Here is a 25,605-nt window from a genome sequence, read left to right as displayed (position 1 = left end):
TTTCTGAAATTCTTTTGTAATATGACAGCTACTTTGAGATCTTGTATAGAATGTCCTGGGAGACTGAAGTGTTCTCCTACTGGTTTCTCTGTCTTGTGATTCCTGATGTGTCTGAAGAAGTGTGCATGCACACAAAAGCTCATACCAAGAACAAACTTAGTTGGTCTCTAAGATGCTACTGGAAGGATTTTTTATATTTTTTATTTTGTTTTGGCTAATACAGACCAACACAGCTACTGTACCTACCTGTAAAAGAAAACATCATTTGGGAAAAGTTAGTTTCAACCAAGTACCATTGAAAGGAATGGAGTTAGTTGCAAAGAACTCCTAATCATTTTAATGAGTTTTTGCTAGATTGTACTTATAGTGTACAGGCAGTCTTTTTTTCACGAGAAACAACTTCAAATGCAATTAAAGGCAAAAACCGAAACGGTAACAGTATTCGTTTGAAGGGAGAAAAGAGGGACAGATGAAGAAATCGACTGTACAACTCTAGAAGAGTTTCACCTTCATTCTTAAATATCCAGTAATTCTTTTGTGTGAACCAGACCTGCTCTTGTGCACATGGATTCTTATTATGTCTTCTTTCAGTTCTTTCTTCTTCCATAGAGGAGTCATCTGAATTTGTGAAAAGATGCCTAGATGTCGGGAAGGAAAGCAACACAAACATGTATTTCTGATGCACCTGGAAAATTGTACTTTTCCTGACATTCATGTTTAATTTCATCCCATGGTTTAGAAATAGACTTTATTTTATATGATAGCTAATTTATAACAAGACCGTGGGAATCGACGAATGAGTTCTGACAGTGGAAACCATGAACAAGGACTTCTACTTGTGCTGTGATACTTCCCCTTTTCCTTCCCCAAGCCCCCCCCCATTGGCTTGGGGGTAGGGAAGGTTGGGTGTAACCTTGGAACAGAGTGCAGGGGGTGGAGTGGGAACATTGTATCTGGCAAGTCAAAATGCTTGCACTTATAGGACAATCAGAGGAGTGTGATGTTTAATCCCTCCCAACGGACATACTTCAAATCATCCTGATCATGAGATCAAGTGTTGCATGTGGTAAAATAAACCAGAGTGAATGGAAGAAGAAGAGGAGGAGGAGGAGGAGGAGGAGGAGGAGTTTGGATTTGATATCCTGCTTTATTACTACCCAAAGGAGTCTCAAAGTGGCTAACAATCTCCTTTTTCCCTTCCTCCCCCACAACAAACACTCTGTGAGGTGAGTGGGGCTGAGAGACTTTAGAGAAGTGTGACTAGCCCAAGGTCACCCAGCAGCTGCATGTGGAGGAGCGGGGACGCGAACCCGGTTCCCCAGATTACGAGTCCACCGCTCTTAACCACTACACCACACTGGCTCTCAACCACTGAAACTACTGCTCCTCACGTGCATATTTACATGGTGTGCAAGGGCTTCCCATTTAGTGGCCGAGATATATAAACGAGTGATTAACATTAATTGTCAGCAATTTAACAGGGATAAGTGGGGAAGTACAGCACTTAATTTAAATTAAGTATTTCGTGCCTGTGGCTGCAAGTTAGATTAAATATCTGTTAACACTTGTTAATTAACCTGTGTTAAAGTGATTTGCATGGTAAATGAACACGGACTGGAATATCCCTCACCTGCACACTTCCTTGGGCATTGGATGAACTTTTGACACACACAACATTCAGATGACCACTAAAGCTACGGTGAATTAATCAATCAGTTGAGTAAGGAAAGAATTGGGACAAAATATCAAATCTAACTAAGCATGAGATGGAAAAATAAAAGCTCAATAATTTGGGGGTCTTCCCAACACTTTCGCCGTGTCGTGGTTTCTTTACTTTTTGAAATACGGCAACCTTAACCTATCCAAATGAACATTTTGCACAGCTCTAGCCATTGTGAATTTCAGATAAAATACAGATGCTCCTGCTATAATGGTTACCATGCTTAAGAATCAGCAGTTTGCTTCATTTTTATAAGATGCTAGGTAATATTTTTCTCTGTGTTGTGTGGTCCATTGATTTTTCTTTTTCATCAGTTAATCATGGAAGTGGGTGTTTCTGTTAAAATAACATGGACTGACTACATAGTGAAACAAAAGCCCAGCTGAAATTTAGACAGCCTGGTTTATTTCCTTCTCGTTTAGGAGCTAGCAGAGCCATGGCCCTTGTTAAGTTTGCAGCTTTTTAAAAAATAATGATGATGGTGATTATATTTTAGTTCACCGAGTCTATGATTTAACACTCAGGTTGAATAACATCATTATTTTACAGTTCCCATTTGCTCAAACACCTGTCATTATTCACATTTTACTGACAGAGATCTGAGACTGAGAAATAGTGTAGTTGTGATTCTGGCTGTCTCCTAACCATAATTAATACGTTGGGAGTCAGTTTTGTGTATATGTGTTCTTGTACTTCCTGGAGCTAACTCAACCCTTCTTATTGCAGTTAAATTTATTCTTGGTGCCATTGTGAACTATGGTTTATGCCAGCTAGGGTTTCAGAATCTGAACCTGCAAACTGATAACTAATCAATCTAATCACACATCCTATATGAACTGAAGTCTAGCAGATTTTTTTTTTGGGGGGGGAGAAATACTTATCAGTCCAGTAAAATATGAGCAACTGATCTTTGTCTACACATTCTCTGTTCAAGCAACCGAAAGGGGAGCAAAGGCAGTTCCAATTCACTTTGAAGGAACTTGCTGAAAAGAGAATTTCAGCTATGTTAATGCCCACCTCGTGTATCTTATGAGCAGCCAAGTGATTTATCCATCCCCACTGAGATCCCTTTGATGCCTGCTTCAGTTGCATAGATGCCTGCTTCTTGGGAGAAAAGCTATGACAAACCTAGACAGCATCTTAAAAAGCAGAGACATCACCTTGCCGACAAAGGTCCACATAGTTAAAGCTATGGTTTTCCCAGTAGTGATGTATGGAAGTGAGAGCTGGACCATAAAGAAGGCTGATCGTCAAAGAATTGATGCTTTTGAATTACCGTATTGTGCTGGAGGAGACTCTTGAGAGTCCCATGGACTGCAAGAAGATCAAACCTATCCATTCTTAAAGAAATCAGCCCTGAGTGCTCACTGGAAGGGCAGATCCTGAAGCTGAGGCTCCAGTACTTTGGCCACCTCATGAGAAGAGAAGACTCCCTGGAAAAGACCCTGATGTTGGGAAAGATGGAGGGCACAAGGAGAACGGGACGACAGAGGACGAGGTGGTTGGACTGTGTTCTCGAAGCTACTAACATGAGTTTGGCCAAACTGTGGGAGGCAGTGGAAGACAGGAGTGCCTGGCATGCTCTGGTCCATGGGGTCACGAAGAGTCGGACACGACTAAACAACAACAAAGGGCACAATTCAATTACAGTGACAACTGTGCTCCATCGATAGTAATAGATTTAACAACAGGTTTAAGCCATGTTTCTGGTTCACTTGAATTTCACTTTGGCCGGGACCTCTTCCGACATTGCCACTAGTTGCATGGGACCTAGGCATTGAGTCCTCTACAAAACACTAATGGACACCACGGCACCCTTAGACATCTCCGATGGCACTTAACCAAGGCTCCTTGCCCCTCCCAATTTTATTATTTTAAATTGAGGGTTTGGGGGGGGAGTTGCTTGTTTGGGGAGGGATTACCTGTTTGTTAGTTTTGGGGGCTTTTTTTGCTAGGTAATGCCTGGTTTTTATTTGTTTCAAAGAGTTTGTAGGTGCTTTGCCTGGGTATTTTGTGGGGTGGCGGTAGTTCTATGCACCACTGGTGTTTCTTCTGTCTTAATGCTACAATGGTACCTTGGTTCCCGGATGGCTTGGCTCCCGAACAAATTGGCTCCTGAACACCGCAAACCCAGAAGTAAGTGCTGTGGTTTGCCAAAAAAAAAAGAAAAATTGGAAGCCGAACATCCGTTTCAGCTGATGGCATTGTTTCTGGGGCCAATCAGCGCATCAGAAGCTGCGCCTTGGTTTGCGAACGTTTTGGAAGTTGAACGGACTTCCAGAAAGGATTGAGGTCGGGAACCAAGGTACCACTGTATATTGTGGCACTCAGCACCAGATCTTAGATTTCCAAATATGCCCCCAGGCACAAAAAAGATTGATGACCCTCATTCGGTTGGTGTGGGAGCAAGCCCATGAAATGCCTCCTTCGCACACCAGTCTGACTAGGGTTGACAAAAGTTCTAGACATTTCTGCTACTTTCCTGCACTCTGGATGCAGTGTACTAACCTTGCTTACTCAATATGAGCCAAGACGGGAGAGCTGCAGTTCGTCTCTGGGCTTCCGCCAGCTGCCTTTTCCCTAAGCCGTGGGTTCTGGAGAGTACGCAGTCCATGTAGATATCCCAGAAGATCTGTGCCAGGTGCCAAAACAGAGCCCCGTGCTTCAAGTCCTCAGACGACTTCAGGAAGATCATGAATTCCCAAAAGCCACTGACAGAGTCAGAAACACGCGGCTTCCTCATCTCCAGCAAGACGGCCGAGGAGGATTCCCAACATTTGGGATCAGCTCGGCCAAGAGCCATGGGATCCATCTGGCTGTAGCAGAAGAAAGGCGTCACATGAAGCAAACCCACAATGAAGAGGAAGCGGGCGAATCCCATGTTGCGGAAAAGCTTTCTTGTGGCGCCAGAATCCATTGACTTTCTGGAACCTGTCAAGGGCAAAAAGAACATAACAATCCCCAACCCATCTTAAGCAGGGGCATAACAAGGTAAATTGGTACCCGGGGGCAAACCCCCCCCCCCGGCATGGGAAGGTCAGGTGGTACCTGGTGCGGAAAATTTCTTGTCAACCCCCCCCCCATTGATCCCCAACCCCACAAAAAATGGTTTTACATTATTTCATATTTTCTTACAAAGGAATAATAATAATAAAAAACTTTTATTTATATCCCACCCTCCCTGGCCAAAGTCGGGCTCAGGGTGGCTAACATCAGATACATAACATTGGTATAAAATCAAACAATAATTAAATTACCTCCTAAAAACCATCTCAAAATCAAATTAAAGTCTAATTAGATGGCTTTCCACAGGGTTAGGGTTGGGAACAGTAAGTGTTCTCTGAACTGAAATTTCAGCCTTTATGACATAGGAAAACAGCCAAGTGAACAGCTATTTTGGTGGAGGAGGGTCAAGATATTAACCGATATGCATGAAATTTCATATATAGCTATATAATCCCTAGTATAGTAAGATAAGACCTTTGGAGCAGGCATTTCAAAAAAAAAAAAAAACCAAAAAAAAATTTCCCCCAAAAAATATTCCCCCCCAAAAAAATTTTCCTTGGTAATTTGTCACCCCCTTCCATGATGGCACCCGGGGCGCAGTACCCCCACCCCCCCTTCCTACGCCCCTGCCTGTGATCCCTGACTATAGAGCCATGCTGCTTAGGGCTGCTGGAAGTTTGAGTCCAACAACATTTGGAGGGACACAGGTTTCCCCTTCCCGTCTTATGGCATAAAATTGTAAGTAAAGTTTTTTCCTGTTGCCATTTCTTCACCCAGCTGCATTTTTATCCATGATTTTGTCCGTGCTGTGGCGGGACCAGTCTTGCAACTGTGCTTCGCTTCACCCTGCTCCTGTTAGGATTTCAGACCCTCATTCCTCAGTCAGGAAATGTACCACCTGAACACATCCATTTGGCACCTAGTTGCTAAAGGCTTCGTCTTGTGAATCCAGATGATTGGAGAATGCAGCAGGGCAACCGTGGTTCCACCTATCTAGCACTAGAAGCAATAGTTTTGAATTACAAAGTACGTTTCAGTTAAATCTTTTGGCTGCAATCTGACACAGAACTAAGTATACCCAATTATGTGTTGGGATGTGGCGCCCAAGAGCAGTTCAGCCAGGAAACAAGGTGAGAGTTGCACAGCCATGAGAAGTTGTGACAAGCTCCTCTGCCATGAAAAGTTGGGACACATCCCTCTGGTTTTGCTGTTGGGGCTATTCTGTCAGGAATCATTTCTATGAGGGATGGGGAGCCCGTAACCATCCAGATTTTGGACTTCAACTCTCACGAGCGTCAGTCAAGATGGGCAACTGTCAGGGAAGATGTTCAGCAACAGCTGAACAGCTCCATTTTCTCTATCCCTGGTTTAGAGCTACCTTGTATTCCTGCAAGCAGCCACATTAGATGAGCCACCGGGCCCTTCTGAACGTCTGTCTCCTGCACAAACTCCTCTGTTCTTAGCTCCTCTATTCAGCAACATATATGTTCCTATATATAGTAGTGCTGCTCTCTGTGGCTGGAATCAGTGCTGTCAAGTATCCCGTTTTCCCCGGGATTCTCCCTTATTTCAAGCAGTTTCCCGCTGCTCTCCCTTATTTTTTATTTCCCTTAAATTTCCCGTTTTTAATGGAAGCAGCTCCTCCCCTGCTGGCCAGGGACTGGGTGGGAAGACCTCGCCTACTTGGAGAGAAAAGCCTCAGCCCTCAAAGCAAGTGTATTCCTCCCCCTGCATCAGCCCCTATCCGCTGCCACCGAGCCCCTCAGCCGGCCAATAGGGTTAGCTGGTGGGCGGAGCCTGGCTGCCTTTGAGCAGCTGCTGCTTCCTGTCCTGTTTTGATGGGATCAGACAAGAAGACGATGGGGCTCCATCGCGCGGAGCACATGGCTGCCCTCCTCTTTGCTCCGCTCCGAACCCGCTTGGAGTTTACATTGCTGCTCCGCCCACTTTTGCTTCTGGCTCCACCCACCACTGACATGTGACTGTCCCTGGGATAGGTGAGACTGCTGATCCCTTATTTTCAAATCCAAAACTTGACAGCTATGGCTGGAATACTCATTCTTCCTGTCTCAAGCCACTTTCCCTTCTTCAATTTCTGTGTTCTGCACAGCGCCAACTGCATGGTTTTTGCTAACGCAGTGCAGTCCTATCAGTGTAGTAATTCACGATGGGATCTCTGACTATAAGACATAACACCCTATGATTTTAACACTTTTGATTTGCTTTCATTTTTGCAAATCTATGCCTTCCAAGTCCTTCAGAATAAAATTATTATTAGTTTTTGCACCTTGATCATTGGAATAAAATCAAAATATATGTAATAACTGTTTTTGAAACTCAGGTATATAAACAGCAGCTATTTCTGTGCATTACTCAAAGATTTTTTTATATAAAAAAAACTTGTTTTCCCTCTCTCTTATAATAAGAAATATGGAATCTATAGTTGGCAAACTCTGTATCATGACATGCTTATAATGCAGAATAAATGCATTCATGAGTTTACAGCTTTCCATATTTCTAAATTTTAACATGAGTCCGACCAGGGAGAAGGGTTGGAATAAAACCTTGTGCATTCATATTGACAGATAAGTGTATCTGAATTCCTCAACTCATTTTTATAAAGACAATGATATTCCTGCTTCTAAATGCAAGAGAGAAGTTCAGCTTTGATGCATGCTCCTTGTATATACATACCAGTCTATAAGGACCTTCACGCATAATCTCTATATGGTGAACAAGTATTTTATGGATTATGAGCTGTGCTTTAGGTGTGGGAAAACCCTTCATTGCCACCCCTTTCTTTTCCATTGCTTCCCCTGCCTTTGCTGTCTCAGCTAATCAGGTTTACAAATATATTTGGTCCTTGCTAACTTGGAAGTTAAAGATGCAGAATTCCCTCTTTCTCCCCTCCTAATATCAAATTTGGGATGAGTGTCACCAGGATCATAGTGAAAACTGAGGAAACAAGAAAGAGGTATCAACATGACTGGGAGAAACGTAGGGCTTGTAGAAGTGTAAAGAATCTTTAAAAAAGAACTAATGTGGCAACCTCCAACCCGTGCCCCAAACAACCCAGTGATGACTGACCAAGCGTAGAATATAGGGTGAACTATAGAAAAGAAAAAGACTGATTGCCAAAGAATTGATGCTTTTGAATTATGGTGCTGGAGGAGACGCTTGAGAGTCCCATGGACTGCAAGAAGATCAAACCTATCCTGAGTGCTCACTGGAAGGACAGATCCTGAAGTTGAGGCTCCAGTACTTTGGCCACCTCATGAGAAGAGAAGACTCCCTGGAAAAGACCCTGGTGTTGGGAAAGATGGAGGGCACAAGGAGAAGGGGACGGCAGAGGATGAGATGGTTGGACAGTGTTCTCGAAGCAACTAGCATGAGTTTGGCCAAACTGCGGGAGGCAGTGAAGGATAGGCGTGCCTGGCGTGCTCTGGCCCATGGGGTCACGAAGAGTCGGACACGACTGAACGACTGAACAACAACAACATAGAAAAGAAAAACAGATGGGGCATGCCCTACTTGGAGGGAACAGCTGGCTGGAACCATGAAGAGGAACACTCCTTTGATGAAGCAGAAGACTGCAAAGTGTTGCTGCCTCTACCTTAAGAGTGGAAGTTTGGCTTTTAAAGCTCAGGAGTGAAGTATGTTTTGCACTTCTTGCTGCCTATTTCCTGCATTCCCCACTCCTCTCTCTTGCAGCAGTTCTTATACCCTGTGAAGGGTGCTTGAGACGCCAGTAGCCCAGACTCCATCATTGTCTAACGTAGCGGATTGTGCCGCAACACACTGCCCTTCTGGAAACAAATAGTCCTCCGGGACTTTGCTGATCGACAAATGTATTGTGCCGTAGGCTTTCATGAACTAGTTTTGATTTTTGCTTCAAGCTAGAAGGTGGGTCGGATTTCCACTGGCCCTCAGCTCCTAAACTCTCTTGCATACCTTGGAAGCTGCAGGCAGAATCTACAGCTGCTAAAAAGAGCATCAAACTCTGACAGTGTAAACGCCACCTGCATGCCTGACTTCTAGGAGCTCTCCTTGGTGCTGAAGCCAACACAAGCTCTTGTGTTTTTCTTTCAATCTCTGCTCTGGAGGGAAAAAAAGACTTACAAGAGATCCACTTACCTCCCTGAATCTGGTGTGTATGGGGGGGTCTCTTCTGGAGACAGAAATTGCATCCAGGGGAAGCCTCTGTTCCAACTTTGTCTCTCCTGAGAATTGGAAGGCAGTATTAGACTTAGGCTCCCCTACCTCCCCCCCACCTTTATAAAGAAGTGGGAGTGGATAGCTTTTATTTGACTTGCGTCAAAGCTCTGTGCAGAACCCCCCCTCCCCCTTCAGGTTCAGTCCCTGAAGCAGATTGTTTCCTGGCCCTCCTACGGTTTACGGTTTATTTTGCAAGCACTTAAAAGGAAACTTGTCATAGATTTCACTCAAGAGATAATGCAAAGACTCGGATGCAACTACCTGGTATTTCTCCACTCCTGGCAGCTGTTTGCTAGCAGACAGCAGTAGAGTAAGGCAGTAAACCACCACCTAAGTTGCCCAAGTTCAGAATTCTTTGGTCAATTCTAATGGGGACTTTAATTTTTAACAAAAATTACTATTTACTCAAAACACTAAACCAAAATTAAGCATCGCTCTATCCCATTGGTTTCAATGAGGTAGTTTTAAACAGGCACATAACTCTCCCCTTTTAACCAATTAAACTAAAAAAAAATGCTTAATTTTCACTGTATCGTGTTTTTCTTTCTTTCTTTCTTTGCATTATCTCAGCAAAAACAGCATTTTGTGCTCTCCTGCAACATGTGGATTTCTGCTGTGCTGTCACTGACAACACAGAAAGCGACCTGTTGTCATTTTCTCTTAATGTAATCTCAAGGAAAAGCAGGATTGACATACTGCAGAAGGTTGCCTGTATTTAAAAAAACAACAACAACACCCTACCCAAATCCTGCAAAACAAGGGCAACAAGTGGGATGGAAATGGCCAAGAAGTCTACTATCTGCCATTGAAAAAGATTTTAGATAGGTATAGTCCCATTGCCAAGGGCTTGGAGAACTTCCTTTTTATATAGTGACCCAAAAGAGGAAAAACCATTTATGGAAAAACCAACATGGAAACAACACGAGGGAATTATAGAAGAAGAGTTGTAGCTTGGGGATGAGAGATCTTCTGAGAGAGAGAACTGGAAATGAAGAAAGATGACCGAAAGGTCCAGAAGAGTCAAAACAGTTCTCCCTATTCCCAGATTTTGATTATTACTGGCCTACAAGAGGAGTGGAAGACAACGGAGGAGCTAGGGGCCAGTGTAAATGTTGTAATTATATTGTGCTTATATAATAATATATACAGTGGTGCCCCGCTAGATGAAAATAATTCGTTCTGCGAATATTTTCGTCTAGCGGTTTTTTGTCTAGCGAAGCGGCAATGTAAACCACGGTTTACGCTAGACGAAAAAAAAACGAAAAAAAAATCGTCTTGCGAGGCAGCCCCATAGACATTTTCGTCTTGCGGGGCAGCCTCCTGCTAGACGAATGCCTTCGTCTAGCAAGTTTTTCGTCTAGCGAGGCACCACTGTATATAATAAGTCCATAAAATTTGAGAGCCATCCCAATGTTTCTAGACTTTGCATAATAATTGCATTGACCTTGTGTACCCAAGCAGTGTATTTCTCTAGTGTACAGTGGTTGAAAGAAACTGGCTGTAGTTCTCATATCTTACCAACAGTAAAGACATAGATTACATGGCAGCCATACCTGCAAATTTGTGGTACTGAGGCAGGTATGGGGAACCTGTGGCCCTCATTCATGAAACCAGGTTGCACAGCCCATCATGTCATTTCTGGATGCAGGCTCCTCTGTTTGCATGTAGCAATGCCACATCTTTCGGAGGACCTTAAAAATAACATTGCAATGAAGGTGCCAGCAATTAACTGGATGCGACCCGAAGGCCAGTTTCCCTCATTTTGGTCAGAGGAATTCTACAAGGTACTTTGCAATTAATTGTAATGACACCCAGGAGCATTTAAGTGTATCATTTGCATTTTGCAAAAAGCACCAGTTTGCAAATGAAGAAGTCAGCCCTTTATTGCTGGGGCACTTGTTGAGAATTTCTGGGAAGGCAATAAAGGCAATAGGTCCTTTGTTCCATTCCTGCTTTCCCCATTAGCCTTCTTCATAGGTAATAAAAAGAGCCAATTTCGCATTACAACTCCGTGAAGGAGGTGAGTCACCCTGTTTCAATGGATTCTCAAGAAAATCCCTGGTTGGGGGCGGGTGAGAGAAAGTAAGTGCAACCAAGGTGAAATCCATCACAGGAGTTGAGGAATATAAATTTGTTTTTTGTTTTTTGTTTTTTTACCCACATACCAGCCACTCTTATCACTTGAAAGGGAGGGGGTGGCAATCCACATTTTGTAAAGGAAGCATAAATTCTCCCCTCCGCTTCATTTTGTGCATATTCCAACTTGATAGGTAGGCTGGAATCCTATACATCAGGGGTGGAGAAATTATTCCGGCTGCTGGGCCAGATCCTTATCTCCCCTAGCTCTCCTGGGCCAAATTTGACGGGTGTGTCAATCACAAGGATGCCAGCTGACGGGGTGCTTTGAAGACCCCTGAAATGTCCTGAAGCACTGCTGATCAGCCGATTGCCAGTGTAGATCAAAGAGCTGAAGACTCTTTTCCAATGAGCAAGGAGCCACGCTCGGCCCATTCAACATACAGGTGAAACTCGAAAAATTAGAATATCGTGGAAAGGTTCATTTCTTTCAGTAATTCAACTTAAAAGGTGAAACTAATATATTAGACTCATGACATGCAAAGCGAGATATGTCAAGCCTTTATTTGTTATTATTGTGATGATTATGGCGTATAGCTGATGAAAACCCCACAGTTGAAATTGTTAATTTGGGGTTTTCATCAGCTGCACGCCATAATCATCACAATTATAACAAGCAAAGGCTTGACATATCTCGCTTTGCATGTCATGAGTCTATCTCATATATTAAACTCCGGTAGCTAATAAAAACAATTGCTTACATAAATGGACTTTTCCACGATATTCTAATTTTTCGAGTTTCACCTGTAGACAATGATTCAGTATTTCAACTCAGACTAGAGTCTTTTTATCTTATCAACATTGAGAAGATGTTCACTATCCTGCAAACTTTCAGGTCCCCCAGGCCTGCTACTCTCTTCCTCTGGTTCCTGGGTGGTGGTGTTTTGGATACTTAAACAAGACTGGAATTAGTATCTATAAGTATGACTACTCCCCAGCCCTTTCCTTAACAAATTTGCCAAAGCCCTGGGAATCTCACCGGCAAGAAGCTTTGGGAGATGGCTCACCCTCAGCTACAACTCTTCCCTTGGGGTTGTCGCTTCCTTGGGCCAGTTTTTGGGGGGCTCCTCCAGCGATACCATTTCCCCCCACGTTTCCTCCTTTCTCCTCAAAGGTTGATGGCTTCTTTTAGGAAGTGTTAGAAGAGCCTCCTTGTCATCTGCTGGCTCCAAGTAGAGTTTACTTGGAGTTTATTCCCCCCCCCCAAAAAAAGACACCACAACTCCAAGGATGGCACCTGGAAGAATCTAGAGCAACCAGGCATTGGTTGCTGCTGCCTCCACTTTCTGCATCACATTTGGAGTTTCTTCTCCAGAAGATGTTGCATAGTTTTTGAAAGGCTAGCACAGACTGGGGGGAAAGATGAAAGCCTAGCACAGAACAGGGGAGAGAGATGAGCAATGGGCTTAGTCTAATATAGGGGCTGGGAACCTCGACCCTGCAGGCAATAATAATAATAATAATTAGTGTTGTTGTTGTTCAGTCGTTCAGTCGTGTCCGACTCTTCGTGACCCCATGGCCCAGGGCACGCCTATCCTTCACTGCCTCCCGCAGTTTGGCCAAACTCATGTTAGTAGCTTCGAGAACACTGTCCAACCATCTCATCCTCTGTCGTCCCCTTCTCCTTGTGCCCTCCATCTTTCCCAACATCAGGGTCTTTTCTAGGGAGTCTTCTCTTCTCATGAGGTGGCCAAAGTACTGGAGCCTCAACTTCAGGATCTGTCCTTTTAGTGAGCACTCAGGGCTGATTTCTTTAAGAATGGATAGATTTGATCTTCTTGCAGTCCATGGGACTCTCAAGAGTCTCCTCCAGCACCATAATTCAAAAGCATCAATTCTTCGGTGATCAGCCTTCTTTATGGTCCAGCTCTCACTTCCGTACATTACTACTGGGAAAATGTAGTAGTAGTAGTAGTAGTAAATGTATTACCCCCCACAGCAGGTCCCAGGACCATGGGCAATGCCAAAGGGAGTCAGGGGGCAAGTACCCCCCCAATAAGCTTTCCCCCCAGTTGCTCCCCCTGCCCACTTCTGAACTCTTATCATAAGCATGCTATTCATGTTTAATCACTGATCAGGTCGAGAAGTGCTGAGTGAAATATTTGATGAACTTGGTGTGGAGGCTTTGTAAGCAAATGGGGGGTGGGGGAATCAGAAAATACAGGCATACCTGTTGCATGTGGTCTGGATAACGTTTTAGAATCTTGTGCTCTATGTAGCCACAGATAAAGATTTCCAGGAGAGGGAGATGGTTCCCAGCATATCTTCCTTCTCCAAAGCAAAAGTCTCTCTGTTGGTATTATCTGCAACATTTCATGGCTACTTCTTTCAGGAAGTCTCTTTGTGTGTGTGAGTATCCTATTGACTCATACCAATATTCTCGTCTCCACGACTCTTATCTACACGTGAAACTTGAAAAATTAGAGTATCGTGGAAAAGTCCATTGATGTAAGCAGTTGTTTTCATTAGCTACTGGAGTTTAATATATGAGATAGACTCATGACGTGCAAAGCGAGATGTGTCAAGCCTTTGCTTGTTATAATTGTGATGATTATGGCGCACAACTGATGAAAACCCCCAAGTTGAAATTGTTAATTTGGGGTTCTCATCAGCTGTATGCCATAACCATCACAATTGTAACAAATAAAGGCTTGTTACATATCTCGCTTTGCATGTCCCGAGTCTATCTCATATATTAGTTTCACCTTTTAAGTTGAATTACTGAAAGAAATGAACCTTTCCACGATATTCTAATTTTCCGAGTTTCACCTTATAGTAGTTACTTTACGTAACATCTTTTTAAACTTTGACAGCCACCTGAGTTCTCCTTGTATTAACAGTGCGTGTTACAAAACAATACAGTAAGTTTTATTTTGGTTGAATAGGTGGCCAAGTAGTGGTAATACTGTAATGGACTAGCTTGTGTCTAGCATAGCCATTTCTGCTTAAAGGCTCTCTTGTGTATCCCAACAGAGGTGTTGTGGTTGTAGATGCCCCTTATTATTGTATGGGTGCATGCAGGTAAAAGGTAAAGGTAAAGGAACAGGAACCCTGGACTGTTAAGTCCGGTCAAAGGTGACTATGGGGTTGCGGCGCTCATCTCGCTTTCAGGCCAAGGGAGCTGACGTTTGGCCACAGACAGCTTCCTGGGTCATGTGTCTAGCATGACTAAACCACTTCTGGCACAACGGGACACCGTGACGGAAGCCAGAGTTCATGGAAACAGTGTTTACCTTCCCGCCACAGCAGTACCTACTTATCTATTTGCACTGGCATGCTTTCAAACTGCTAGGTTGGCAGGAGCTGGGACAGAGCAACGGGAGCTCACCCTGCCGCGGGGATTCGAACTGCCAACCTTCCAATCGGCAAGCCCAAGAGGCTCAGTGGTTTAGACTACAGTGCCAACCACATCGCCCACAGAGAACCCACTCTTCAGAAGGGACTATGAGGAGGGCATCATCTCCTGGTGTACTATCCCCTGCAGCTGATACAACATGACAGGCTTCCCTTGCCCTTTTCCCTTTCCCAGCGGAGTCAGTGAAGCCACTGGAAATGCCCTTATTCACCAAGCTCTTTCCTGTTTTCCACTCTGATGATTCCTGAGCACTTGGCAATCATTGCCAACAACAGGGACTCCAACTTTCTATTGTTTCCCCCGAGTACTAACGGTGACAGAAAACACCAGATCAGATTGGAGTGATTGGGATCTTTAGCTAAATTTCACCAGGGCTGGTGTGGACTCAAGCAGGCCTCTGGTTCGCCCTCCTCCCTCCTTGGTGTACATTATACTTCTAATCCACCGAATTACAGGGTCAGACCATTAAGGCTGCTTCTTACCAATGCAGCTCGAGCATATCATCACTATTATTTTTGAATGGAATTTCTGTCTCTCAGAAAAACCCACACATGTCAAACTTTTTCCTGGCTGTTCGCAGTTCCACGCAGTGTTTCCAGACATGTGAATGTGCTCCAAATGTTACAAGAAATATGGAACAGATACAAACGAGAAACGCAGTGACCATCTTTTCTGCAATGTGTGAAATGACCCTGCAGAGGTACGAGTAATGCTAAGCTGCAGTCGTACTCTTATTTTTGATAGAAATCAAACTCAATATTACAGTTTTACCAATGGGAGAGATTTATGACAGCGTTCCCATGAGTGAATAAACTGTTTTGATAAAGGGTTGCCTCCAGTGTTAAGTACTATCTGATCTTTTTGTAAACTGCAACACGGTTTTGGATGTGGAACATAGAAATTTGAGGAAGAAAGATATAGAAGTTGTAACTTTCCATGTTCATGAAGTCTTTAATACTCATTTAACTAATATGCAGAACAATGACAACTGAATTTCCATTCATCAGCAGCCAACAAGGTATGAATGAGTATTAACTCCAAACAAAAACTGGTTTGTCATATTGTGCATTTTAAAAAGAATTTACAAACAATTTTAAAGGAAGATTAACAGTGGAAGCAACAATGAATATAAAATATGACTGAAAGCTTCTTAGATCAAAAATAAATTCAAGTATTCTTTTGTAAAGTTCCTCAGACATTTGTCTTTGAATTTTAAGTTTGTGCAATACCTATCATTGCATAGTAAAGAAAACTTTGTAAAACTCCAGTTCTATGTAATTTATTATAACATGCACCTAGAATATTTATATATGTATATATATATATTCAATTTGCGTAGTGGAGCTTTCCCCTTGTAGAGAATTTGCTCAATTCAGTGGGATCATGCAGCATATCAACATAAGCTATATAAAATTTCCATACATTTTCCTGTCAAGATGAATCCTTTTTATGGAACAGAAGAATAGTGGATGAAATGGTAACTTAACATTTATTCTGTCAAAACACCATTAAAATGACACTGGTTGTGGTTTTTTAAAAAAAGGCAAGTAACATAGGCAACATATGTTCTCTTAAAAATGTGGTAAATGAATTCTAAAAAATTAAGTACCTACCTTAACAGGTTTGATTATATAACTCTAGTACCACAGAAAACATTACAATCCACTTCTGTGAGCTATGTGGTTGCGTGGTCATTTACATTCTATACATAAAATTTGTGTATTTTAAACACACATACACATAACAGAACAGCAGAGGAGAAATTTAGACAAATTATATTTCTTATGAAACTGCTAGTGTAACAAAAAGTTACACCAACTCTTACCATATATACATAATTGGGGACCAGTGTGGTCTGATTAAAAACATCACATCGCACATTTACAATGTTTTTTTTGAATCACTTAAAGATTTTTTTAAAAATACAACAATCTGATTTTTAGAACCATATTGAATGGCGTTGTCTACTGTGGTTACCACATCGCTCCCAGAACAGAACCAAAAAGGAGACCCCAGCACCAATTTAGATACCCTTATCCCAGACAGGGTCAAAAGCAAAGTGACATTAAGGAAAATAGCTCTACTGATCGATATCCTGATGCAAATGGGAAGACCTGAAAGGGAACACACTGGCTCAGTTTGCATGTAACGCTAAGCCAAACTATGGCTCAACACAAGCAGGAAGGCTTCCAGGGACTGCAGCCACTCGCTCCTCCTCCGGTCCCTTTGTTGCAGTGAGTTAAGCCATGGTGTGGCTTGGCAGGTCACCTGAGCCAAACCATGGCTTAGCACAGATCAGTAGGACCCCACTGAGCGTTCCCCCACATCAAATGGGGTGCGCCTTTTGCGTGGTCGCGAGTAGCCCCATTGGATCACGGTGCAGCTCCTGGCAGTTGGTCCTGGCATCACCTTCCCAGGTCGGATACCTGTGGACTCCACCTACTCTAGCAGCCGCCCAATCCTGGCTGTGGAGGTGTTGCCGGGGGATTGGCCAGGTAGAAGGATTATACAGTACACACAATAGAACTTGAGTCATACCTGGGAAGCGGCCGTTGGATTCAGAGCTTCCCCACCCTCCACTCCCTCAATTGACACTTATTTTGCAGGTTTAACCACCTTTGCCACACAGGCACGCAGGCGCTGTTATGTCACTGTTGAAGGGCCGGAAAGGACTTTCCCTGCATTGGCAGGTTTCGCCTTTCCCGTAGCAATTCGTCACAACTTTGGCGGTTGCAGGCCTTGGGCGGAATCCTTTAGTCATCTACAAGATTGGGGGGTGCGTGGGGCGGTGAGCCCCGCCCCAATTCCGGTGGCGATAACAGGGTTCCCGTTAAAGGGGTCTCAGAGGGAGGCACTGACCAGGGTCGTCACTGCTCTCCCCTTCCAGCGGTGGCGAACATAGGGGGCGGGCTATCTGCTTGAACATATGTTCTCCAGACTAGCCCACTCCCCACTCATGCTGGATAACCCTGAAGTTACCCAGAACCCAGAAGCTGGGGGGCTGGGAAGGATAACACCCAATGCCTGAGCCAAGGTCTCCCTACATCTGAATATTAATAAAGTTGTGGCCAATTTAATCCCATAGAACGTTGTCACGCGTCATTATTTCCCTCAGGGGCTGCCCGGGGTTCGGGGGACTCCGCCTGGCCGCGCAATAAGGTGCAAAGCAGCCTTCAGCTCCTCTCTGGAAATGAGCGCACTTGCACTAAGCTATGGTTTGCCTTACCACTAAGTGTGACCCAGGTAATAGTTTGCTTTTAGAGACCTAAGAAGGGAAGTAAGATACATAGCCCGCAAGACTGCCTTTATTAGAGCATTGTGAATGCTATATATCAAGATGCATTCCAGTTAACACCGCCTTCCCACTGCATCTTTAGTACATTTTAATCAGGTATATAACTCTGTGAAAACTGTCACCCACTAAACAGCTGTGACGTGCCCACAAAACGTTACAGGATTATATGGTGAGGGCCGCTATGATATTCTACAACTGCTACTGCAGCTTGAAGAATGAAAAGTATCTCTCCCCTCGCATTACTTCATTAACTTAATGCCTACAGTTAAATTTAAAATCTACTGGTAACTCAATGTAAATTTAAAAGTATCACAGCCTGCTTCATTTTAAAGACCATTCCAAATTATGCAACGGGGGAAATGATATTAAAAGGATAAAATGCTTACATCAATATACACTGGAGGTCATTTTTACTGGAGCAGCTGAATTATACCAGGATACCTGAATACTTGTGACCAGAACGAAAGGTTTTGGAGTACGAACCAAAGGCCAATTGTAATCAAAAAGTAGCCTACCACTGACATAAATGAGCACCACACCAAGCAAGTGCAGCTTTGGCTGAGACTGTACTTTCTATTCCTATCCATCTGATGCAGTAGGAATTGGGTTACAAGATACTTGCCATCTTGAAAATCATAGCTGGCTGAATGCAGAATGTCTTGCCACTAAAGGTGTGGAAAACTGGCAAGCGTTTTTGCAGCAGCAGCAGCAGCAGGACGTTGATCTGGACTTCAGCATAAAGCCTTTTAACAAGCACCGTGCAGAAGTGTACCCCAGCCAGCTTTATTCACTGTGTGGCATGCTAATGGCAGTTGCCATTGCTGCTCTTCACACCTGTATTTACACCTGAGAGAGGCGCTCAGGTGGGCCAGGGGAGGGAGAAGAATGCAAACCTAAGCCCACTGCTGTGCTAAAGCATGGAGAAGTGCTACCTGAACATACACAATGATACCTTTCTTATTTGGCCAAAGGGAGCTGAGCCGTGACAGTAACCACAAATAGTCTAGGAAGTAACATTCGAGGCTGTGACTTGAAAGATACATAATACGCAGATAAACTCAAGAGAATTGGCTATTGGGATCACTTTATAAACTGGTCATCGACAGATGTGGACCTGGGAGGTGAGGTGGTGCTGGGGACTATAAAACAATACATGGGAAAGCCTTAACCTGTTAAAAGCTCTCAGTATTTTTATGGGTATTTAAGGCTTATTTAGGCTTCTTTTCCTTTCGTATAATGTGAGATAGAGAAAGGAAAACAGATGGTAAAATTAAAGAGTTATAAGCTTGGCACTTCTGTGATTGATTTGAGAGGGTGTTGACTTCTTACACTATATACAAAATATCTGCATGACAGCAAATAATGCATTTGAAAAGATTCATTGCATACGTATGCATTTTATACATATTAATAGGTTTTGGATGGGTGGGTGTTTTTTGTTTTTGTTTTTTTGGTTTCAAGCATACAAATTTAAAAAGCACGCCTGTTTTCTGCTAGAACTCCCTGTGTCTGCATGCGATATGCCTTTTAGAGCAAGCCCAGAACCCCCGCTATACAACATGCTACAAAAACTTAAAAGGGGAGCAATGTTTTGAGAAAGCTTTACAACCCGAGAAGATAGAATCACACATAGAACGAAACCCTTAGGAAAATGTGTCATTATCTGAGAATGGCATGGCAAAAATTGCTCATTTTTATATTGAAAACCGTACAAGATCAAGGCATGACCTGCAGGACCCTAAATAAGGTTGCCCCCAAAATAAAATTTGAGATGAATGAGTAATATATATTAGGAAGGGGTTGTACAACTTGGAGAATGGTGTATCTTGGTGGAACGTGATTTCCTAAGTACCCAGAATCAGCATTTCTATGTTTTGGTTTGTTTTCTTGGTATGCAGACTTGGCTTGGGGTCAGCTTGATAGCTCGTTTGCTGTATATTTGCCATGCAGGTTACCATTTCAAAAGTTAGCTTATCATGCCACTGGAGTCTGTCATTAATATTAAAAGGTCATGCGAACTCAAGTTACCAGTTATGAAACTTTTTTACCTATTTGACTATTTTGAAACAGTTCTCTTATTGCACTTGATTTGTTTGCTCCGTTCTTTGTATTTAAAAAAGTTCGGCCAAAATAGTTCATTTATAACGTCTGTCCCGTTTCTTATCACCTTAAAAAAAAGGAGAAATGTAGTGGAAGGAGTTCTTAAATTTGAATCTCTGAAAAGGACAAGTTTTCCTTCAGCCCTTTCGTAAGTATCTCCACTTGCCATTTGTAGTAAATCGCTCGACTTAATTTTCTTCTGCGGTGACGTACTTTCTGTGCAGCTACTACAAAAAGCCACCACATCTGGAATCCAGTAATGCACAGAAAAGCTCTTCCAATGAGTTCCTTAGATACCCTGTTGACTTGGATCGTATCTTCTCTTTTTGACATTTCTTCCAGTTAAAGAGGAGACAAATAGTAAGACAGGGAAACAAGAAATATGTCAGTTAGGCATAATTGAAAACAAGGTCATGTTTTCATCACCACACTATGTAGTAAGGGCTCACACTAAGACGCTCAAGATGTAAACTTGAAATAAACCCATTTCATATTAGGGCTTTAAAGCTCAATTCTGATACCAGTTCTTAAGGATTCTACGGAATATGAAGCTGTATTCAGCCCCTTTTCCGTAATATCACTGATACGTCATAGATTTATTTATTTGTTGCTGCCAAAGGTCGCTGTTCTGAAAGGCTTCAATGAAGCCAAAATATAAAACAATTTGTGGGTCCCCTGTGCAAGCCTTTACTACAATAGGGAACAAAATACTTCAAGTCTCCAGCAGCAGATGCCAAGAAACTGCTTGTGAAGAAGAATGGACACCAGAACGTGTTAGTTGCGCCACTGCAATTTTGCTGCTGTTGTTAGCAAACAAAACTTTTTTGTAGAAACGTCCATTCTCCTATTATACCATTACTGTATATAAATAAACAGCAAGACACTACAAGGCAACACAAAAACTGGATGCAACCTCCCCATAATCTGGCTTTATGTGGGGCATCAAGCAAGGGGCTCATGCATTTAGTCTTAACACCTGGGCATGTGCACCACTACCGCCACCAAATTGTCATGCAGTAAAACAGAGAGCAGGATTTCACAGATTCCCTAACGGTAAGGAACATAAAGCCTTGGGTCTCCTCCACTGCATGCTCCTGCAACAGTGGCCGCAGTGAATAGAATTTAAAACATCTCTTGTTGCGCTTATTGTGCTAAGTTCGTGGATAACGTCCAAAAGACAGTATTTTCAGGCTTCACTTTTGTGCCACGTAACTGACTCAAACATGCACTTTGCAGATCAGTACGTTGTTTCATAAGAACCCCTTTTCACTGCCTTTCGTACACAGAAATACGTCGCCCAAATATGTGCTGTTAACCACAGTGATTGCATTATTCCCGTAGAATGGAGTAATCTCGCTACTGCTCATTCAGTAACGGTGGACCTGACATTTCTAATGCGGTGAGATTAGGTTTTTGCTTTCGTTTTACTTTTCTACCTTGGAATACCAGCATAAATTGCCAAAAAGATAAGTATCACCAATGGCAGCTGTTGTGGATAGGCCATGATTCTCTGCAGAGCTGCTGCATTTTGTATAACACAGCCTACTGGCTTCACTGAATGTTCTTTCACTGTACTTACGTGCATATACAACTGAGAATAACATTTTGTGCATCTAATCCACAAAAGCTTAAACCGTAATGAATCAGTCAGTCTACAATCCTATTTTCACTTACCTTGGAGTAAGCTCCATTGCACTCAATGGGACTTACACTGTGTAGACATGCAGACATGTATGGGTTTGCACTGTTTGTGTTTAAAGGTACCATAGGACTCTCGCTGTTCTAGCCGCAACAGAGTAATGGGTAACTCTGAAATTTGGTATGAATAATAATAAAGACAATGTCTTTGCCAACAATGTTTTCATACCTCGCAATGCTTTTCATGATGGAGAGAGTTTGAAAGCAATGCCAAAACCTGTATTTTAAATTATATGAATTCAAAGTCAGTTTTTCACAGTAATTCAATTAACCTTGCATTGCTAGAGGTACTAAAACAATGCGGTTCAAGAGCAACAGAACAGTGCAATCATGGGCAAGCCTTGCTTTGGTTCACAACATACAAAATGTAACTGACAGTTTATAAAACTCAGATCTCAATAGATGTAAAAACTACATACCTAGAAATGATCTGGGCACTACTATTTAGGGAAGTTTTTAATGTTCAATAGACTATTGTATTTTAATATTCTGTTGGAAGCCGCCCAGAGCGGCTGGGGAAACCTAGCCAGATGGGCGGGGTATAAATAAATTATTATTATTATTATTATTATTATTATTATTATTATTATTATTATTATTATTATTATTAGACTACACTGTTAGGACAGATTCCATCTCTCAATACTAATACTTACAGTACAACCCTTTGCATGTCTACTCAAGAGCAAGTCTCATTTACTTCAATGGGACTTTCTTCCAAGTAAGCGTCCACAAGCCTACATCATAAGCTAACTACCGTCTTGGTAATAAAAGTTGGCATGTTATTTTTCCTCTTAAGAAATCATTAAAAAGTTGTGACGCTGTAGACATGAGAACACATCTTCGGGCCTCAGGTTGGTTTCCATACTTTCCAAGCTACTATTCTTGCCTCCCCCAGAGAAAATGCTAAGTAGAATCCATCTTATCTCATGTCCCTCTAAAAACTGAAAGCAATGGAGGGTGGGGAAAGGATATAGCTATATTCTGCACTGCAAAGCAAGAAAGAAATGTACCTGCAGACTCAGAAACCGTGATTTCGACCGGGAAATATTTTCCTCTCTTCACTATATATACAGTGTTTAAAATGTCTTTATTCTTCTTTTTAAAAAACCTAGGATGCACATCATCACTTTATCTTTGTTTGTAAAATAGTACATTGGTAATACTGAGCATTTCACCCTCCATTATTAAAAAAAAAAAAAAATTCCGCAGATCTCATACAAAATTAAATGAGTGAGAGTATAAAGAATGCATCTCTTCTGCCCTCCCTCACACTGGATCCTTTAATTATTGTATATTGACAAGGCTAACATTAGAAAACAGTACTTGCTGTGTCTGTTGGAAGAAGAGAGATGTACCGTATCTGTAGCATAGCAGCCCAACAATGAAACAAGGCTTGTGGTCTTCCCTTATTTGCAAAATGTATGGCTTAATTGCATGGCGTGAGATCACGGCAAGCAAACTAGAGTGACCTGAGTTTCACACATTCAGCAACTTTTAAAACCACCTAGGATTATTCTACTGGTATACAATCAGCCCTCAAATGTTTATTATACTTTCCATCGGCTGCACTGCAGGAACTCCATAATACAGTTGACCCCAGCAGCTTGCTGTCATGATCCATCAGCTGATAAGACGTTGAGGCTCCCAACTGTTCGATGGTAGCTGCCCGTATGATGCTAGGTGCAGAGTGGATGGGTGTGGCTTTGGGGAAACAGCCTCACAGGCCCAACTGGGACCTGGAATGGGCCTAACTATACCCATTGGCCAGAGGTTGCTCATTCATGATTTAAAGAGATGATACAGAGCTGGTTGCCAACAGTCCACAGGGCAGATCTTGCTACTCAAGCAAATTCATGTGACTCCTGAGGGACACACTTCAATGATACACCTCTCATTTAGATTTTTAATGTGTTGCCACACCTGTGCCTGCCTACATGTCCCGCATAATTACAGGTGAAACTCAAAAAATTAGAATATCATGGAAAAGTCCATTTATGTAAGCAATTGTTTTCATTAGCTACTGGAGTTTAATATATGAGATAGACTCATGACATGCAAAGCGAGATATGTCAAGCCTTTGCTTGTTATAATTGTGATGATTATGGCGTGCATCTGATGAAAACCCCGAAGTTGAAATTGTTAATTTGGGGTTCTCATCAGCTGTATGCCATAATCATCACAATTATAACAAACAAAGGCTTGACATATCTCACTTTGCATGTCATGAGTCTATCTCATATATGAGTTTCACCTTTTAAGTTGAATTACTGAAAGAAACGAACCTTTCCACAACATTCTAATTTTTCGAGTTTCACCTGTATATTCTTACTGATGGAGTTAGCCTCACTACTGAGGTCAACGCTTCCAGCCCCTGGGCAACAGTCAGGAAAACAGAATATAGTCTCCCACAAACAAAGAAGTTGTACCATCTCTGGTACAAAGAAGGGAAAGGAGAGGGCAAGCTTCTGCACGACGTATTACAGAGATAGAAATCGAGCAACACTGCCAGTCTTACAAAAATACAGTGCTGCTTTTTCACCCTGCATGAGGTCAAGATTGATTCCTTTCCTGCCTTAACACATACACTAAAAATACTTTGACATGTACCTGCCACATCACACTGCAAGAGAGGAGATACTGCTAAAAAAGAATAATGTACACATTCCATCATGCACAGCATCAGTACAATTCTCTCCAACTATCTATGCATCATATAATTCAAGTTTGTTTGTTTTAATTAAAAGGATTGTAAAAACCAAGCACACGTATTTCAGTCGTTTGTGGGTGCACACATAGAAGCTGGAAGCTGGTCCTGCAGGCTCTTATTATGTTCTCAGGGGGCCCATACAATAGCATCAACATTATGTTATTCTCTATTATAGGACCGCTTTTGGCAAAACGTTTGGGAAAATCATGAATGAAATTATCAGAAAAATCGGTTGCGTCTAGAAAAGTTAAACAGAAAGATCATTGAAATGAAACCTTTGATCAGTTGAGAAAACAGATCAAAAAGTTCTCACGTGAACACCTAAATTTGTACGAAAGAAAATTTCAGCTGAACAGTATTATTTTAAAATCTGAATACTGGTTTGTATCTGGACCTGCATGAGCAGAAAACTGCTGAAACAAGACATTTCCTACCCTTTTTGCCCTCAATGGGGTGCTCTGTGCCATCTGAAAAGCCACTCCTTGCCTCCTCTTGAATTTCACCAGCCTCCTCCCTCTGCAGGCCCCCATGACATCCCTCTCCCATCCTGTTCAGATAACCAGAAGTGGCTTTTCGGAAGTTGCTGGGCTGCAATGTAGACAAGGGGGCAAGGAAAGCTCTGCTGGAGTGAGTGGCCTTCTGCTTGCACAAATCAGGATCCAAACCCAAATAAAGTTCAGAAAAATGAGTATTCATAAACTAAATGTATGGTTCAGTGCCTGCTGTGTTGCAAACAGCTCCGAAACACAGTGCGCTACAGCATCAAAACTTTTGAAACCAGCGCCTTGTCCCACTGCTTTGCAGTTAATTTTCTTTCTTCCATTCCTACCAAATTATCATAAACATTCTAGGCTCCACAATAACCCTCACACATACCCAATGAAGCAGCAAAATATAAGAAGGCCTACCTGGGCTAGGCCTCTTCCACAGAGTGAATACTTCTTTCAGTTTTACCCCCAAAGAAACATGCACTTCAAGCTGTGAGCTAGGCGAGGCCATCATATTTGAGGTTCTGCTACAGAATAAAATACTTTCATTTTAAATTAATAAGAGAACGATTGTGATACTTATAGAGAACCGTTGTCCATACCGGGGAACCAAATTATTTCGTTGTGTATATATATCGTACACTAGGATGACACCCAGGATGCAAAGTATTATCTAAGTGGGAAATATATGCTACAGATGAATGACTAACGTGTGCATGGACAAAAGGAAAAAAGCATCAATATAGTATTGTGTAGTTTATAAGGAAATGGGGGGGGGCTGGTATGGCTCAAGCCTTCATTTAAACACATACCTTGCTTCATTCGCTTTTAGAATATCAGTGGTAAAATTAAAGGTCATAAATACTAGTGGTATTGACATGG

General features: G+C 42.4%; 2 protein-coding genes across 2 annotated transcripts in view; both read right to left on the bottom strand.

Moving 5' to 3' along the window:
* Positions 1-492: 492 nt before the first annotated feature.
* Positions 493-4,601, bottom strand: FAM237A (family with sequence similarity 237 member A). Its single transcript, XM_033153012.1, has 2 exons — positions 4,229-4,601; positions 493-638 (listed from the first exon to the last, which is right to left on the bottom strand). The coding sequence occupies exons 1-2, from the start codon at positions 4,599-4,601 to the stop codon at positions 493-495; spliced, it is 519 nt and encodes a 172-aa protein (XP_033008903.1).
* Positions 4,602-18,640: 14,039 nt separating this feature from the next.
* ADAM23 (ADAM metallopeptidase domain 23) overlaps positions 18,641-25,605 on the bottom strand; it is a 73,364-nt gene continuing 66,399 nt past the window's right edge. Inside the window, exon 26 of the mRNA XM_033170121.1 lies at positions 18,641-20,162. Within this exon, the coding sequence (XP_033026012.1) occupies positions 20,117-20,162 (46 nt within the window). The 3' untranslated portion in view covers positions 18,641-20,116. The remainder of the gene's footprint in view (positions 20,163-25,605) is intronic.

This window comes from Lacerta agilis, chromosome 1, assembly GCF_009819535.1.
Source record: "Lacerta agilis isolate rLacAgi1 chromosome 1, rLacAgi1.pri, whole genome shotgun sequence".
NCBI classification, from domain to species: Eukaryota; Metazoa; Chordata; class Lepidosauria; order Squamata; family Lacertidae; genus Lacerta; species Lacerta agilis.
This window is presented reverse-complemented; position numbering and strand designations above follow the sequence as displayed.